Source organism: Auxenochlorella protothecoides (assembly GCF_000733215.1).
Source record: "Auxenochlorella protothecoides strain 0710 unplaced genomic scaffold scaffold90, whole genome shotgun sequence".
Lineage (NCBI taxonomy): Eukaryota > Viridiplantae > Chlorophyta > Trebouxiophyceae > Chlorellales > Chlorellaceae > Auxenochlorella > Auxenochlorella protothecoides.
This window is the reverse complement of record NW_011934476.1, coordinates 78,941-93,888: the sequence shown is the minus strand read 5'-3', so window position 1 is coordinate 93,888 and position 14,948 is coordinate 78,941. Positions and strand designations below refer to the sequence as shown.

Here is a 14,948-nt window from a genome sequence, read left to right as displayed (position 1 = left end):
GGTGTGTGTGTGGTGGGTGGGGGGGGGGGTCCGGGAGGGGTGTTGGAGTGGGGTAGAGGAGGTTGAGCTCTGCGGCCAAATGCCGAGTCCTCACTGTCGCAACGAGGAATGACGCCGAGGAGTCCGAGAGCTTGGGGCGGTGCTCCGCTTCAGCCGTGACGACCCTGACCCTCTCGTTCTCCCACGCAAACCTGCAGGGGAGCGAGACGGAGTGGGTGGCGCAGCTATGCGCAGCACGGTCGGACCGCGACGCCGCCGAGCTGGAGCGCGCGGGGCTGGAGCGCGACCTGCAGGCCGCACTGGAGCGCCTGGCAGCCAAGGAGGCCGAGGTGGAGGAGGCGCGGGTGAGTGGGTGAATGAGAGGTCGGGGGAGGGGGATGAATCAAGGAGGGAAGGCTGTCGGGGTGCATCTGGAAGAAGTCTGGGCTCAGATGAGGGCTGGTCTGGCAGGCGACGACGGCCCATGAGCGCAGGCATGCGGAAGGAACGAGTGCCCTGTCGCGCGACCCAGGTGCCACCAGCGACCTAGGCACCCGGGGCCTGTGCATCCCTGATGCCCACGCATGACGCCCCTTCCCCACCACCCACCCACCCACAGGGCGCCCCCACGCCCAAGGGCGAGGCCGCCAAGCAGGTGGCCTCCCTGTCCATGCGTCGCATCGCCGAGCTGCAGAGCGAGCTGGCAGCGCACGAGGCCGCGGTCGCCGCCGCTGGCGAGCGCTCGGCGGCGCTGGCCGCCGAGCTGGAGGCTACCCGCGCCGAGCTGGCCGCCGCCCAGGCCGCCGCCCAGGCCGAATCTGGGTGAGGGCGGCTGAGGGTTGGAATTCGGTGACGGAGGAGGAGGATGGTGCCCGACCGCAATGATGGCTGCCAAGTCAGCGACCTTCCTCGAGCTTTGCAGTCCCAGAGCTGGCAAGGTGCCATGGACGCTGGCACTTTGCTTACTGTCGAATCCCTCCCAATGAGGCCCCAGACCAACAAACACCCACACATCACCATCCCCACGAACCTCACCATAGGAGCCTGGCAGAGGAGCTGGCAGCGCTGCGCGCCAGGGTGGCGGCCGACAGCGAGAACGCCGCTGTGGCCAAGACCCAAATGGAGGTGAGGGGGGGCTTCTTTTGAGCTGTCGATGGTGTCTGCTAGAGGAGGGTGCAGAGAGTGGCGACACGAAACGTCCCCCTGTGCGTCTGCGCCTGCTGCACCCGTCTCCATGCACTGGGCATCGCCACCCCACCAAACCCAACACCCAGACCCTGGAGGCTGCGCTCGCCGCAGCGCGATTGGAGGCCGCCTCGCTCTCGGCGGCGCGGGCCGGCGCCATGGGCGACAGCGCGCCGCGCTCGCCAAACACCGCCGCCGTGGCCCCCCTGCAGGCAAGCCCGGCGGCGCCGGTCCTGCTCCCAAACCTGCTCATGACCTGCCTGCTGGGGGCGCTGTCCTTTGTGCGCAAGCTGTTCACCTGGAGCAGCTGAGAGGAGGCGCCCCCCCCCCCCCCCCCTCGAAGATCCTGCCTGTGCGATCTATTTCTGCATGCCGCTCTCCCTTGCACCCTGTCACTCCCAAGGAGTCGTAGCAGACCTGGGCAGGCTCAGAGTGTTTTGTGGGGGAAGAAGCCAACCCAGCGCCCACCCCGTTTTCTCTGCTCCCGCCGGCAGGCCCGGATCGCTGAGCTGGAGGAGCAGCTGGCAGACCAGATGCGCCAGGGGGAGGCGGCGCAGGAGGGCACGGAGCAAGCCAGGCAGGAGCTTGCGAGCGCCCAGGCCGCTCGCCGCGCCGCGGCTGAGAGCTCCGCCGAGGTCGCGCGCCTGGAGCACGAGGTGGGTGGAAAGGGCGGCAGGGTTTGGGGTTTGAGGAGATGTGATGGGTTTGGTGGATGGCCTTGGGTGTAGACTTCAAGGTGGCGGGCCCACCATGCTTGCTGAAGAAACAAATCGATGGGACGACAGCTTGTTCTTGGTGCTGCATGCGATGGCCCTGTGCTAGGGACCTGGAGCGCCTTGGTAGCATGCGCCGACTCAAGCCCTTACACACACGCGCACACAATTTGCAGCTGGCGGTTTCGAGCCGGCAGGTGGAGGAGCAGCGGGCGCTGCTGACCCATGTGACCGAGGCCCTGGCGCTGCAGCGCGAGGCCACCTCGCTAACTCAGCGTCTGGGCGACGAGAGGGCGGTCGAGCTGGCCAAGCAGCTGGAGACGGTGAGGCGCCAGTGGGGGTGGGTGTTTTGGGAGGGTGGGTGGAGGGGGGCTGCAAGCCGTGTGCCGATGAAGGGACTGAGTGTTGACCGTCTGAGTCACGGCCGAGTGTCTGTGCACTCGCCTAAGCCGCCCGGCCCCACCTCCCCCACCATACTCCCTGCCCACCATCCAATAGGCGCGGCGGGCTTCCGCCGAGTCGGGGCTCAGGCTGCAGCAGGCGGAGCGGGAGCTGGCGGGCGCGGCCCGCACCAAGCGCCAGCATGCGGAGCTGAGCGCCACCTTCTCCGCCGCCCGCGCCAAGGCTGAGGCGCTGGCGGTGGAGCTGAACGCGCTCAAGGCGGAGAAGGCGCTGCGCTCTTCTTCGACGGCGCAGGCGACTGCGGAGGTCGAAAGGGCCAGGCGGCGCGAGCAGGCCGGGGAGCGCCGGGCCGAGGCGGAGGCGGCGCGGCGCATCGAGCTGGAGGCCGCCCTGCGTGCCAGCCGGGTCGAGGCCCAGCGCGCGGGGCGCGCCGCTGAGGCGGCCGAGGCGGAAGCTGCACGGAAGCTGCAGGCCCTGGCCTCTGAGCACTCCCAGCGCGAGCGCGTGCTGCGCCTGGTCGCCTCGCTGGCCTGTGGCGCCCTGTTGGCGCTGGGGTCGGCATGGATGGTCCAGCAGGGGAAGTGCGAGTGAGCAGGAGAGCATGATGCAGGCATGCATGGACATTTGTGAGCGGACGGAGATTGGGTGGATACTTTGAGCGGCACCCGACTCGCTACTTTGGTAAAGCCTGGTTAAAATTTTAACAACCCCTACGTCAGCACTCTCCCTCTCTCCGGAAATGCGCGAATCTCACATTGGTTCATCACTATTTCTCACTGCTGTGAGCACCTTGCAGGGATTTCTTTACATAAAAAAAACCCTCTCTGCATTCGATCTAGCATGTACACTGTCCAGAGACACTCATCTGCTCCGGGAGAATTGGTTCCAGCATGCCCACGCACCCGACCCATGTACATGAGGACGACACGTCGTGCTCCTGGTGAGGCTTTCACGGGACATAAGACATGTAATGGGCTCAGGAGACATCTGGAAAGCTGGGATGCGGGAATCTGGATCTTGACGGGCTGCAGAGAGTGCGTGGAACCCCCAGTGGTCGGGTGACTATCGACCACGACCTGCAGGCATTGCTGCGTGTCAAACTCAACAGCAGGACTGGGGAGCCATCGTTGGTGACACCCTTGCAGACGTTGGAAAGTTCCTGGCCGAGTTTCGACAAGCATCAAGGTAGATAGTGGTGTTTGGATGGTAGGTTGCGGTCTGCTCCCCTGCATGCAGGGTCTTGGTAGGAGTTGTGCTCTCTGACTCTTTCCACACCACAACCCCTGCCGCCCCAGGGAGATAGATGCAAGGAAGAAATCAGGAGCCGCCGCCGGACGTTCAACAGGAGGGCAGGCCCCCTCAGCTCCAGTCACTTCCGTCGTTGCTCGGCGAGCCCGGTCCCCTGCACCACCCAGCGCAATAGCAACTGACCCGCAGCAGCTTTACAACACCAGCCCCAGGCCAGCCCTGGCGCATGTCCTCCGCACTGCTGTGGCAGACGCGCGCGCCATAGTCAGGTCCTTGAAAGGACAACCCTAGATCTCTTCTATACGTAGTAGAATGTCTTATTGTTCACAAGAACATAAGAATTATGGACCCTGCCGCTCGTACACTTGCATGTACGTCTCTGAGAGTGCAACCATCTGAGGCAGCACATCCGTCACCCTCAAATCCTGAAGGGGAACGGAAGAGACAGGGACGGCGGGATGGGTACATGACCACAGTCCCACTTGCAGGGACGCTTCAGCCATCCCCCTCCAGAACGCTGACGCTGCACACCACACATCCCTACCAGTTTTTCCTCCCTGCCTACCTGGACCTCATACCAGGTGTTCTCCACCTTCCTGTGGATGTGGACCCTGACGGAGCCCTCCCCTGCCTTGCCCTCGTGCACTATGTTGGCCAACAGGTCATACTTGACGATGCTTCGACCCTCGCTTCCTGTGAGGGCGACTGGGCGGACAGAGTGGCAATCCTGACAGGCACTGATGGTTGGGAATGGGGGTAGGTGGGTGTCTCAGGGTGCTGGGCTCACAAGCGCATCAGTCCGGTCCGGTCGGGTCAGTTGCCCGAGAACCACCCACGAACCGGCCCACAATGCCTCAGTATAAATCCCACACAGGGCACCGCACCAGGCGCAGACACGGGAACCTCCAGGTTCTTCACGGGGAAGTTCACGATGGTCGGGTTCTTCTCCAGGAAGAACTGGTTCTTCACGAAGCGTTTCACGTGTAGCGCGAGGAAGCGCGGAGGCTTGGTGAGCCGGAATTTCCGCCGCCCCGCCTTGATGTCGTCGACGATCAGGCTCCCCCCGTATTTCCTCAGCAGGTCGTACATGGGTATCTGCGGTGGCACAGGCCGGATGAAGGTTGGGGATGAGGTGATGCTGCGAGAGGAGGTAGGTGGAGGGCCAGCACCTCGTCAGCAGTCTCCCGGCCACATAGCCGACGCCCTTTGGTTCGCAGCTCAACCACCTCCAGTTCTCACCTGGGGGATGATGACCGTCTCCAGGGCATCCTTGAACAGCGGGGCAGCCGGCAAGTCCAGACCCAGCATGAGGAAGGACACCTTGTCCACGACATCCTGCAGGCGGGGACAAGGGAGGCTGCGTCTCGATGGGCGCAGGTTGGAGAGAGGTTCCTGCCGCACACCTCCACCGCACCTCCTTGCCCCTGCATGGGCGCTCACCTCCGAGGATCCCTTGGCCTTCCCCGTCCCCGCAAGTGTGGTCACCTCCAAGTCGCCCTGAAATCAGGGGTGGAGGGGGGGTGTCAGAGGTTCAGCGCGCCCTCTGCTCAGCAGGAGACCAGGCCGTGCGGGGGGTGGGGCTCTGATTTTGATGTCCGGCTTGGGAGCCGCCGCCTCGCAGCCATCGCCTGTCGATCCATTCCCGTCAGCAACATACGCTGCAAGGGCAACTGGGACCCGAGGGGATTCTTGCCAGCTGGTGTGGCCCGCATTCAGGATCAGTTCCCCTCTCCGACAAGCTCCATGACACATCACGCAGCAGACCCCACACCCAGGTCCCTCGCCTGCAGGCATTCTGTGATGATGGACGCCTTCTTCCGCTTGCCCCCCGTCAGCTCCAGGTGTAGACGGTTGACGAGCCACTGGAAAAAGTCAATGGCGTCCGCCTGGGCGTCGATGGTGAACCGCTTCTCGCTGGCGGCAATGACCGACTGCATGAACTCGTGGGGTGACACGTGGCCCTTGAAGGCCCGTGTGATCCACATTTTGCGCACCAGCGACCCAAACTCCCGGACCAGCGGCGAGCGGCAGGCCTCGTAGTTCTGGGTGCGCAGGAAATAGTCCCTGCGGCGTGAGTTGGGGGTGGCTGTAGGGTGTGAGGTGCGGGGAGAGCAGCGGGGTTCACCGCTGAGGCTTGTGGGAGGGAGAATGGGAGCAATGGTTGAGGTGGGACCTTGGAGGCGACCAACCAAACCCCTCTCAGCACCTGATGGGCACGATGCGGACAAGCGTCTGGATGACCACATTGGCGTAGTCGTTACGCTTCATGTTATTCAGCCCCACCAGTCCTGGCATGAACTCGGTGCCGTCCAGGGCGCGTGCCCAGGTGACCGCCGTGTCCAGCCTTGCCACCTCAGCATCTGCGAGAATTTTGTGAGCAGTGAGTGGGTTGGGTCGACGTGGATGTGAGAAGCTTGGTGCAGACGGAACCCGTGGTGGCTTGGGCAACTCCTGCAGGACAGGACACATCTCGTAGCGGCCGGCAGCCTGATGCATAGGTCCAGGGTCCATACAAGGCATGGCATGCTATAGGCCCTCGGCCTAAAAACAGCAGCATCCCAAACAGGCATGCAGCAGCCAGTCGGCAGGACCGTCCACACCAGCTGAGTGCACTCGCACCCGTGAAGGTAGGGGACAGCACATACTGGATGTCCGCGAGCGAGCGATCGACCACCTGGTACATGTCTGGCAGGCAGTAGACCTGCGGTGGACGATCAGCGTGCAGGGGTGTTGAGAGGAGGGCGATGGCCTGTGGTGTGGAGAATCACTGCAAGGAGGCCTGTCCTCCTGGCGCTGTCCTGATGCAAACCATTATCCTGTGCTGGGCAAAAGTGACGCACCTTGCCATCCGTGACCTTCATGAACATGTGGTGACCGGCGTCCAAGGAGTGCGTGTAGGCATGCGTGTTTGGCCCACGGCCCTGAGATGCTCGGGAGGTAGTGGGAGGGAACTCAGTGGCGGGCAAAGGCAGAACAGTCGCGCTTGCATGGCACCTGGACGCACAGCCCTGCCCATCACGTCTGGGCAACGACGCACCTGGAAGTACTTGCCACATACGAGGCAAGCATATACGTTGACCGGGCTAAGGGAGACGGAGCAGCACTTTTCAAAGTCAAAATCGAGGTTCTGAGCGGGGGGGGGGGGGGGCGGGGCCGCGGAGGGTAAATTCTCCGCAAAACAGCCTAAAGCAGAGCCTGGCGTTAACTTACCCCCCAAACACCTTCCTGGCACTGAATCTCATCCGACCTGGCGGGATATGGTGTCCAAGTAGGGGCAGTCTGCTCCAGTGCGAACTGCACTGCTCATTCGAAAGTTCTTGTGCAGGGGCTGGTCATCCGCCTCATCCTCGGGTGTGGACGCCGGCCCTTCACCAGTCTGAGCTTGTTCATTTGGTATACTTCCTGCTGCAGGGACTTCTTCTGGCGATGGTGCCTCGTCGTCCCCTTCCCGTGCACGCTTCCCCATCGGGCGCTGTCCAACAGGCCCACGCAGAAGGGCCTCACCGAAGATAAATAGGCCACGAGGGATGTGATATAACAAAGCTTAAGTCACTCATGGCATGAGTACGATGTCTCCGAAGTCTGTTCGAGGAACATGTCGATGATCTTCTGACTGTGCTGGTCATGCATGTCATGGAGCGCCACAACGACGGGACTCGACGCAACTGAGAAAGACAAGTCCTACAACACACATACGATCGTGGCGACATGCTTGTGTTCTTAATGACTTGATTCCTTATGGTAGCTTGATATATATAAGAGGAAGGGTCAGTGTGGCAAGTGTTGTCCTCATGCACTCACATCTAGGACAACAAGCCTCAGACTATTCAAGCTTGTATGGTTATTCACCTCAACCTTCACAACACAATAATGAACACCGAGGTAACCTCTGTCATGGCTTTAGTTGTGAGAGGAATTGAGACACACCCCTCAGTGCAGCCCGCTGCATGGTGATCCGTCTCCGGGCGCGCGCGCTGAATACTTTAGGGAGACAACAGGCAGGACGTCACTCAAATACGACGCTTCGGGAACAAAAAAGTGTCAATTCAACCCATTTCTTAAAGTGGGTGCTGCAGTGCCGTGATGCAGCTTGTGGCGTGGTGGAGTGTCGCAACACACCCCCTGGAATGACGCGAGCATCAATTGCATTGCACCCTCATCAAGCCATAGGGCACCTTTTGAAATGGCTGATGATGGTCAGAGGCCGGACCCGTTAGAATCTAATACAACAATGTGCAGTGAACTCTCCACTTCCCACGACCTCCCAAGCGGCAACCCTCCGGCTGGCACGCTGGAGCAGTCTCCTCTGGAAATCCCACCCTACATTCTTAATCCGGCCGAGGAGGGCCCACAATACGCTCTCCTCCTGCGAGACTGGATTGCAGAAGAGCTGCAGGCAGATGCACACAGCCCGCTGCGTGTATCGCTTGCACTGGGTGCGGTGGAGGCGGCGTTCACAGCTACAGACGGTGCCCTGTTGACTGCCAGCGATCTGCCTGCCCTGGTGGCTACCAGGGCCAAAATCTTTCAGGCCTGGGTGAGCGATGTGCTGTTGCCCAGGCTGGAGAGCACACAAACTCCGCGGGAGAAGGTGCAGGCTGCTGCTGCCGCCGTGTGGACCATGCTGGCGGCTGGGAGCTACAGCAAGGACGTCCTGCATGCCCAGGTGGTGTTAGGGGCCGAGGGTTATTGCCTGGGCTATCAATCCACCGTGAGTCTGTCGACACCCAGCATGGGGTGTTCCTAGGAACCGGTTTGAGTCTGCCTCTCTCTTCATTCCTCCCGAGTCTCCACATCAGGCTGGAGATCGTCACCCACTCACCCCCTCACGCAGCATCTTCACAGCTTCGTGGCGCTCTTGACTTCTTCCGGAGGAGTAAAGTCCGCAGCCAAGCGTCAGCTGGACTGCGCGGGGGTGGTGATCACCGTGTATGCCGCGTGCGAGGTCCTGGCCGCCCGCCACGGCCATGCCGACCTGTGCGGCGTCAGGGTCCAGGTGGGCCTGGAGGGTGGTCCACTCTGCCATGCACTGAGCCCGAGGTGGTCTGCAGGGTCCAGCGCTCAACGGCAGCCCCTGCCTCATCACCCACTCGGCGCTGGAATGCGGACTGTGCGCAAGGAACCACCCGCCACCCTCGCCCGCCAGGTGTCCGAGGATCACTGCTGGCTGTCACTGGACGGCAGCGGCCGGCGGGACGCCGCGGTGGAGCTCACAACTAGCAACGCCGCGCTACGTGGCCTGGCGCCCGGCGCCGAGGCTTGGAGCGGCTGGCTGTACGCCGGGGGCCGGGCCCACACGCTGACGCAGCGCCAGGTCATCGCTTCGCTGGTCGTCTCCGTGGACCCCACGGTTGTGAACGGGCGGGCGAAGAAGGTGAGCGGGCAGCTGGCGGGCCTGCAGCTCCTCCTGCTGCGCCAGCTGCAGGCGGCCGAGGCAGCAATGTACCCCGCGGCCGTGTGTGCCCTGGCAGCCGTTCAGCAGGCATGGATGAACGGGGGTTGGCATGGGGAGTTGGAGGTGGCGCCAGCCGCTCCTCAGGCCTGTGGGCAGGCTTGGCGCTGGCCGTGGCACCTTGTCACCGCAGGAGGGACAACATTGGATCGAGAGCTTTGTGAGCTGTCGCGGGCGGAATGCATGCCGCGACCGCGCTGAGGGAACAATCCAACCATTGCATCCCCCTCCTCACACACAGGAGAGGCTGGACAGCGCACTTGAGAAGGCGCTCGAGCGGGGCCAGGGCGTGGCCGCTTTCTGCGCCCAGTTCGAGCGGGAGATTGCTATGGCCCAATCGAGCTTGGAAGGTGCCATCTATGCCTGTGCCGGGGCCCCTCCCAGTTCTGGGCTTGGTAAGATGCGCGTGGCTGATCAGAGCGCGGAGCTGCAAGCAAGTGACTGGATCCTGGAAGCAGGAGATGCCAGCTGGAATTGGTACCCCTTCAGCTGCTATGCAGAGGCCAGCCTGGGCTACGTGGAAGCCATGGCGGGCGCTGACGGCAGTGCGCTGCAAGAAAACGTGCCGTCGCACTTCCAGCTGGGGCTGTGCGCCCTGGCTGCGGGGGGGCGGGTGCTGGCCAAGTACCGCCATGCGCCCACAGGTCAGCCTGAGGTGGTGGGCGCATTCTGGAAAGTCATGTGGAAGGAGGGGCATGGTGCCATTCAAGATGGTGTGTCCTGGCCACCGGCAGACCTGACCGTGGGTACGAGGGGCGCAGCACGGTTTAACATGCGTGCAAGGCCCTATCCACTCTCCCCTCCGTGTCAGACGACCAGCTCTACAAGGACATTGACGAGCTGCTGCGCACCGTCAAGTCCGCCGCCGATGCGGCTATCCTGCATATCGATGCGTCGGCCCTGCTGACGCCCTTGGCTGTCGAGCACCTGCTCCGCTTCCTGGATGGCCTGTGCCTCTACTACTCGGGCAAGCCCAAGCCCGCCACATGGGTTGCCACCTTGCTGAAGGTCCTGGCCTCGGCGACTCCAGAGGCAAGGCAGACCGGCGCGTCACGGGCCGCTGCCGCCATGCAGAGCCCGACCATGCGCGCCAGCATGGGCCTGTGGTGGGAGCTCAAGCCCCGGCTGCTGAAACCCTTGTTTGAGGCCGGGGAGTCGGAGGGAGAGGGCGCGCGGAGAGTCAAGCGAGCCAGGGTAGTGGACTGAGTTTTGCCTGTCCCCCGTGATAACCAGAGGGACGTCCAGCACAGGGGTCCAAGTGCTGCCCATGGCGCGGCATGCCCCATGCTTGGGGATGGACTGGGCGGCGCGGTTGCGAACCAGTATTCCATTTGAATGGCCTCTGCAGCAGAACATAGCTGACACTTGCTGACATGTTGCATCACGCACATGACTCCTCACCTCATACCGGAAGCATCTGTGCGATCAAGCAGGCAGTTATACGTGCTGCCGTGCCTCTTATGCTTCCTGACCTCACACATATGGCAGGCGTTGATGATGCAGGGTGTTTGTCTGTGACAATTACATACACTTGCTTACGTCAATTGGTTTCAAGGGGAAGGCGAGTGGCCGACAAGCCCCAACGCATCAGTTCTTCTTCTTCTCACGCCTTTGCGGTGTGCTTGGCCCGCCTGTAGGGGCCGCTTGAAGGTCACTGGGGTGGATGGCAGGGGCCAACTTGGCCCCTGGGGGAGGCAGCCTCACGCAGAGCACGAGCAGGGTCTCGTTGAGCAGCCGCAGGAGCGTGTAGGTTGCCACATCGGCGTACAGCCAGTACACGGCAATGAGCGCCATGTTGACCATCTGCAGTTGGGGTGTGGGCGTGCATCGGTGATGACTTGAAGCTAATGGCCATGGAAGGGCGGGCCAAGCTGGCACCCGCAAATGAAGCAGGCAACTCTCCTTTGCCCCTGGACACCAGTTGGCCGCAATCTGCACGGAGCAAAACCCAGCGTCCTCAGCCCCCACAGCCCCCTGTCAGCAGCTCACCACCATCGCCCGTACAAACTTGTTCGGGGTTTCCAGGTCGAGGTGAGCTGGCAGGATGTGCTCCTCCCACACGCAGGCGTACATTGCTGTCATGCGAGTAAGAAAGAAAGGAGGAGGGTGGATGAGGGTCTGATGCCAGCGGGGCACCATCAGACCGACAGCACGGCCCCAAACGTGTCGCTTGGCGAGCATGGCTCTCTTCATCACCATGTGGCGTTGAAGTGCACAAGCCCACTCACCAACGTAGCCGACGGTGTATGGGGCAAATCCAAACAGAAACTCGCGCCACACCCGCCGGTCCTCGGATGGGAGCTCTGTGAGCGCCGCAAACCCTACCGTCCCAGGCTTCACTTGCCAACTTTCCTCAGACAGGATCCACCTGCATGAATTCCGAGCAGGAATAACATCTCACAAGCTGAAACCTTGGCACAGAGCTCGAGCACCAAAGCTTTCGCTGCGCACTGAGAATGGGGATGGTGCACCCGAGCATGCCCCATCAGCCATGCACACCCAGGTAGCCACCGGCGCCTACCTGCCGGCATCAAACATGAAGAGGAGGGAGAAGCCTTCCAGAACGGCATTGGCTAGGGGAAACAGGATGAGAGACAGGGAGCTGAGGGGGCGTCCCATGCGGAAAGCTCCCAGGTAGAGGGGGATGCGAAGGAAGGCAATGGCCCCGACGGCGAAGACGACCGCATACCCCCCCGAGGAGACATGCAGCGCGGGCAGCGTTAGGGCGGTTTCCTGGAGCAGCTTCCAGTATCCTAGGGACCCAGCTGCAGCTCCCACGGCCCAGTACGCGGCCAGGAGAAGCCATGCATAGGGTCGCCCACCGGCATACACCGCTGCCATCCTGTCGCAGGTAGCCCCTGTTTGCCCGACCTGCTGTACTGCAAAATTTCTCAGGCTTGGGACATTACTTGAGAGTTCCGGGAATACTCATATATCATCTGCCTTCAATGCACTGTCCGAAATGCGCGCGAGTAAGCGGCTATCCGAGGAATCTTTCGTTCGGTGTGCCTGCTTTGCTCATGCTGTACAAGCCACAGATCTGTGCGCATGGGCAACGAGCCCATGCGCTGCGGCTCATGTATCGGGCCGCAGCGATAATTGAAACATTGAATATGTTCTCTTGATATACATCGTAATGCATTGAAACCCTTGAGGCACAGCATGCAGCCTGCGATGAGAAATGCGTCTGCGGTCCATGGCACCTCCCATGCCTGCCCTCGCCGACATGGCTGGGGAGTGCAGGGTCCAAGGCAGGGAATCGGATTCCATGCATTGCTGCGTGGGCGCTGTACGAGCCCCAGACGGCGCCAAGGTGTTCAGGGCACATCTGCTGCTCAAGGACCGCCACCAACCACCCCCAGCGGGATGATGTCGGAGGCGGAGAGGTTCGCACAGGAGGTTGACCAGATGACCGAGGGCGAAGATGTTCTTCCCAGCACTCGGTCTACATTAGAGGCCCAAGTAGCATCCTTGAACTCCCAGGTGGGCCATATTTCCAAGCACCTCTGATGTGCAGCATGAATGTGCGTTATGCGCCTCTCATCGGTATTGTAGCTTGTATGGGGGGTAGCTGATTTCCAGAGCATTTCCGCATCCATGTCCGTTTACAGATGGAGAATATCCAGGCACATCTGGACAAGCATTACCGTGAGACCTTTGCTGGAGTCTCGATGGAGTTTGATCCAGGACTGGGGGAAAGCAGCAGTCAGGAAGGGACGGCGGGCGGTGTCACGACCGACTTCCAGACCCCGACCAGTGAGCAAGAGCTTCTCGACTTTTGCCACACACACCCAGAGGTGCAGTTTAGTCGACCTGCTGTTTGCATGAGCTGGTGATGGGATGAGGACTGACATGCGCCTTTCAAGGCATGCTGGAAAGAATGCAGGAGTGCTCCAGGTACCCCTGTCGGCCGCATAATTTGTGCTGCTCTCAGCAGGCCTGAATCCCCCTATCCTTCTAGTACAAGCAAGCGCTGCTGGACAGGGCAAAGGCATCTTTGGGGCCCCAGGCATGGACGACCTTCCAGGCCCGGGTTGGTTCCTTGCGGCTGCAGCGGGGCAGGGTCGGGGAGGAGCTGGCGGAGGCCCAGGCCCAGCTGGAGGACCGGGGTCGGCAGGACGACTCGCTCAACCGGGAAGCCCGTCCCATGCCACCCTCCGGCGCGGTGCGTGCGGTGCTGGTCGTCGGCTTCGAATCATTCAACGCCGCCCTGTATCGCGCGGCGGGGGAGCGTCTGCTTCACCTCCAACCGCCAGTTCAGCTGTCGGTCTTTAGCGACCGCGATCTGGGTGAGTGGCCGGGCAGAGCTGTGTGTGGGCATGTGTGAGGGAGGCGCATAGTCGAGATGGAGGGGTAGTGGAGAAGTGCGGGCGTACTTGAGGCCAGGGACTCACTTCAGACTGCTTGAGCTTGAAGTAGAAGCCTGTGAGACTGCCTAATAGCAGCGCGACTACCCAGCAGATGCTGGGAAGGCCGAGCTCGCTGCCGCCCTGAAGGAAGCGGACGTCTTCTTTGGGTCCCTGCTCTTTGACTTTGACCAGGTGGGCTTGACATTCCTGGATGGTAGGGGTTCTTGACGCTGCCTGAACACACCTACCCACCCTCACAGCTGGCATCTGGATGGCCACGCGCCACCTGGCCTCATCTTGAACTCATTCCCACCCGACTGTGCCCAGGTGGAGTGGCTGAAGGCACGCATTGAGCACATCCCCATTAGACTGGTCTTTGAGTCTGCCCTGGAGCTCATGTCCAGCACCCAAGTGGGCAGCTTCACGGCAAGTCTGTGAACACTCTCGGACTGGAGTCCTGGTTTGAACGGGTTCATGCATGCCGCGCGTTGTATGTGAGCACCTGTCACCTCCAAGTAATGAATGACATGGTCTGTGCTCTGGAACCCCCACACCCGGGGTACTCCCATTCCTTCTGCAGATGGGGGGCGAGTCCAAGTCCAAGGGACCCCCCCCTGCCGTCCAAAAGGTCCTCAAACTCTTTGGGAGCAAGCGGGAGGAGGACAAGTTGGTGGGGTACCTGAGTTTCCTGAAAATCGGGCCCAAGCTCCTCAAGTTCCTACCAGGCAAGAGGGGGGTCAAGGAAGGGGTCCAGGGGAGTGCTTCCAGACGCTAGGGTGCAACCCTTAAGAAGGAGAAGCATAGCATTGCATGCACTTGGTACTGCACGTTGTGCCACCAGCAGTCTGTCACAAGCATGGCCAGAGCCAGGAAGCCCAATCGGGCCAAGAGATCCTGGCACTCCCCACTCCATCATGCCGTACCACACCAGCCATCCTCCCCTCCACACGCAAACACCATCTCAGGGAAGAAAGCGCGGGACCTGCGCACCTGGCTGACCACCTACTCCTACTGGAACCAGGGCGGGGAGGGCAACGTGGTGTCCATGTTCTCCTTCCTGGCGCAGGCCTGCTTCGCCACGAGCGGCGGGGTGGCCGCCACGCCCCCCCCGCCCCCCTCCGACGACCCCCCCCACCGGCTGCATCCACCCCGAAGGCGGCATGTTCCCGGACGCGGCGCGGTACATGGCGTGGTACCGCCGCACGCACCCCGGTGCGGCCGCCGCCCCGGTGGTGGCGGTGCTGCTGTACCGCAAGCACGTCGTCACGCGCCAGCCCTACCTCTGGGACCTGGTGACGGCCCTGGAGGCGGGGGGCCTGCTGCCCCTCCCCATCTTCATCAACGGGGTGGAGGCCCACGTCATCGTGCGCGACGCCCTTACCTCGGCGCACGAGGCCGCGCTGGTGGCGGCGCACGGGCGCGGCGCAGCCAGCCCCACTCTGGCGCGTGACGCGGTGGCCGTGGACGCCATCGTCAACACGGTGGGGTTCCCACTGGTGGGCGGGCCGGCGGGGACCATGGAGGGCGGGCGCCAGGCGGAGGTGGCGCGCTCCATCCTGGCCACCAAGAATGTGCCCTACCTCGTGGCCGCGCCCCTGCTCATCCAGGTGGACTGGTTGT

General features: G+C 62.2%; 5 protein-coding genes across 5 annotated transcripts in view; 3 read left to right on the top strand and 2 right to left on the bottom strand.

The window, feature by feature from the left end:
- The window catches only part of F751_6498 (hypothetical protein), a gene marked incomplete at both ends in the record, with an annotated part of 9,092 nt that extends 6,222 nt beyond the window's left edge, over nt 1-2,870 (top strand). Inside the window, 7 exons of the mRNA XM_011403726.1 lie at nt 198-344; nt 599-801; nt 1,020-1,104; nt 1,254-1,445; nt 1,659-1,820; nt 2,054-2,200; nt 2,376-2,870. Of these exons, the coding sequence (XP_011402028.1) occupies nt 198-344; nt 599-801; nt 1,020-1,104; nt 1,254-1,445; nt 1,659-1,820; nt 2,054-2,200; nt 2,376-2,870 (1,431 nt within the window). The remainder of the gene's footprint in view (nt 1-197; nt 345-598; nt 802-1,019; nt 1,105-1,253; nt 1,446-1,658; nt 1,821-2,053; nt 2,201-2,375) is intronic.
- Nucleotides 2,871-3,868: 998 nt separating this feature from the next.
- F751_6497 (U4/U6.U5 tri-snRNP-associated protein 2) lies at nt 3,869-6,834 on the bottom strand (the record flags this gene model as incomplete). Its single annotated transcript, XM_011403725.1, has 11 exons — nt 3,869-3,952; nt 4,093-4,220; nt 4,412-4,622; nt 4,767-4,862; nt 4,968-5,024; nt 5,297-5,591; nt 5,734-5,887; nt 6,147-6,228; nt 6,368-6,448; nt 6,565-6,654; nt 6,775-6,834. The coding sequence occupies 11 exons, from the start codon at nt 6,832-6,834 to the stop codon at nt 3,869-3,871; spliced, it is 1,338 nt and encodes a 445-aa protein (XP_011402027.1).
- A 1,314-nt stretch (nt 6,835-8,148) lies between these two features.
- Nucleotides 8,149-10,185, top strand: F751_6495 (hypothetical protein; the record flags this gene model as incomplete). The annotated part of the gene is made up of 5 exons (XM_011403723.1): nt 8,149-8,238; nt 8,362-8,523; nt 8,674-8,982; nt 9,221-9,623; nt 9,791-10,185. The coding sequence occupies 5 exons, from the start codon at nt 8,149-8,151 to the stop codon at nt 10,183-10,185; spliced, it is 1,359 nt and encodes a 452-aa protein (XP_011402025.1).
- On the bottom strand, nt 8,338-8,610 carry F751_6496 (hypothetical protein; the record flags this gene model as incomplete). The annotated part of the gene is made up of 1 exon (XM_011403724.1): nt 8,338-8,610. One exon carries the CDS (start codon nt 8,608-8,610, stop codon nt 8,338-8,340), a length of 273 nt encoding a protein of 90 aa, XP_011402026.1.
- A 2,941-nt stretch (nt 10,186-13,126) lies between the features above and the next one.
- The window catches only part of F751_6494 (Magnesium-chelatase subunit H), a gene marked incomplete at both ends in the record, with an annotated part of 7,072 nt that continues 5,250 nt past the window's right edge, over nt 13,127-14,948 (top strand). Inside the window, 5 exons of the mRNA XM_011403722.1 lie at nt 13,127-13,268; nt 13,441-13,520; nt 13,656-13,739; nt 13,909-14,086; nt 14,484-14,935. Of these exons, the coding sequence (XP_011402024.1) occupies nt 13,127-13,268; nt 13,441-13,520; nt 13,656-13,739; nt 13,909-14,086; nt 14,484-14,935 (936 nt within the window). The remainder of the gene's footprint in view (nt 13,269-13,440; nt 13,521-13,655; nt 13,740-13,908; nt 14,087-14,483; nt 14,936-14,948) is intronic.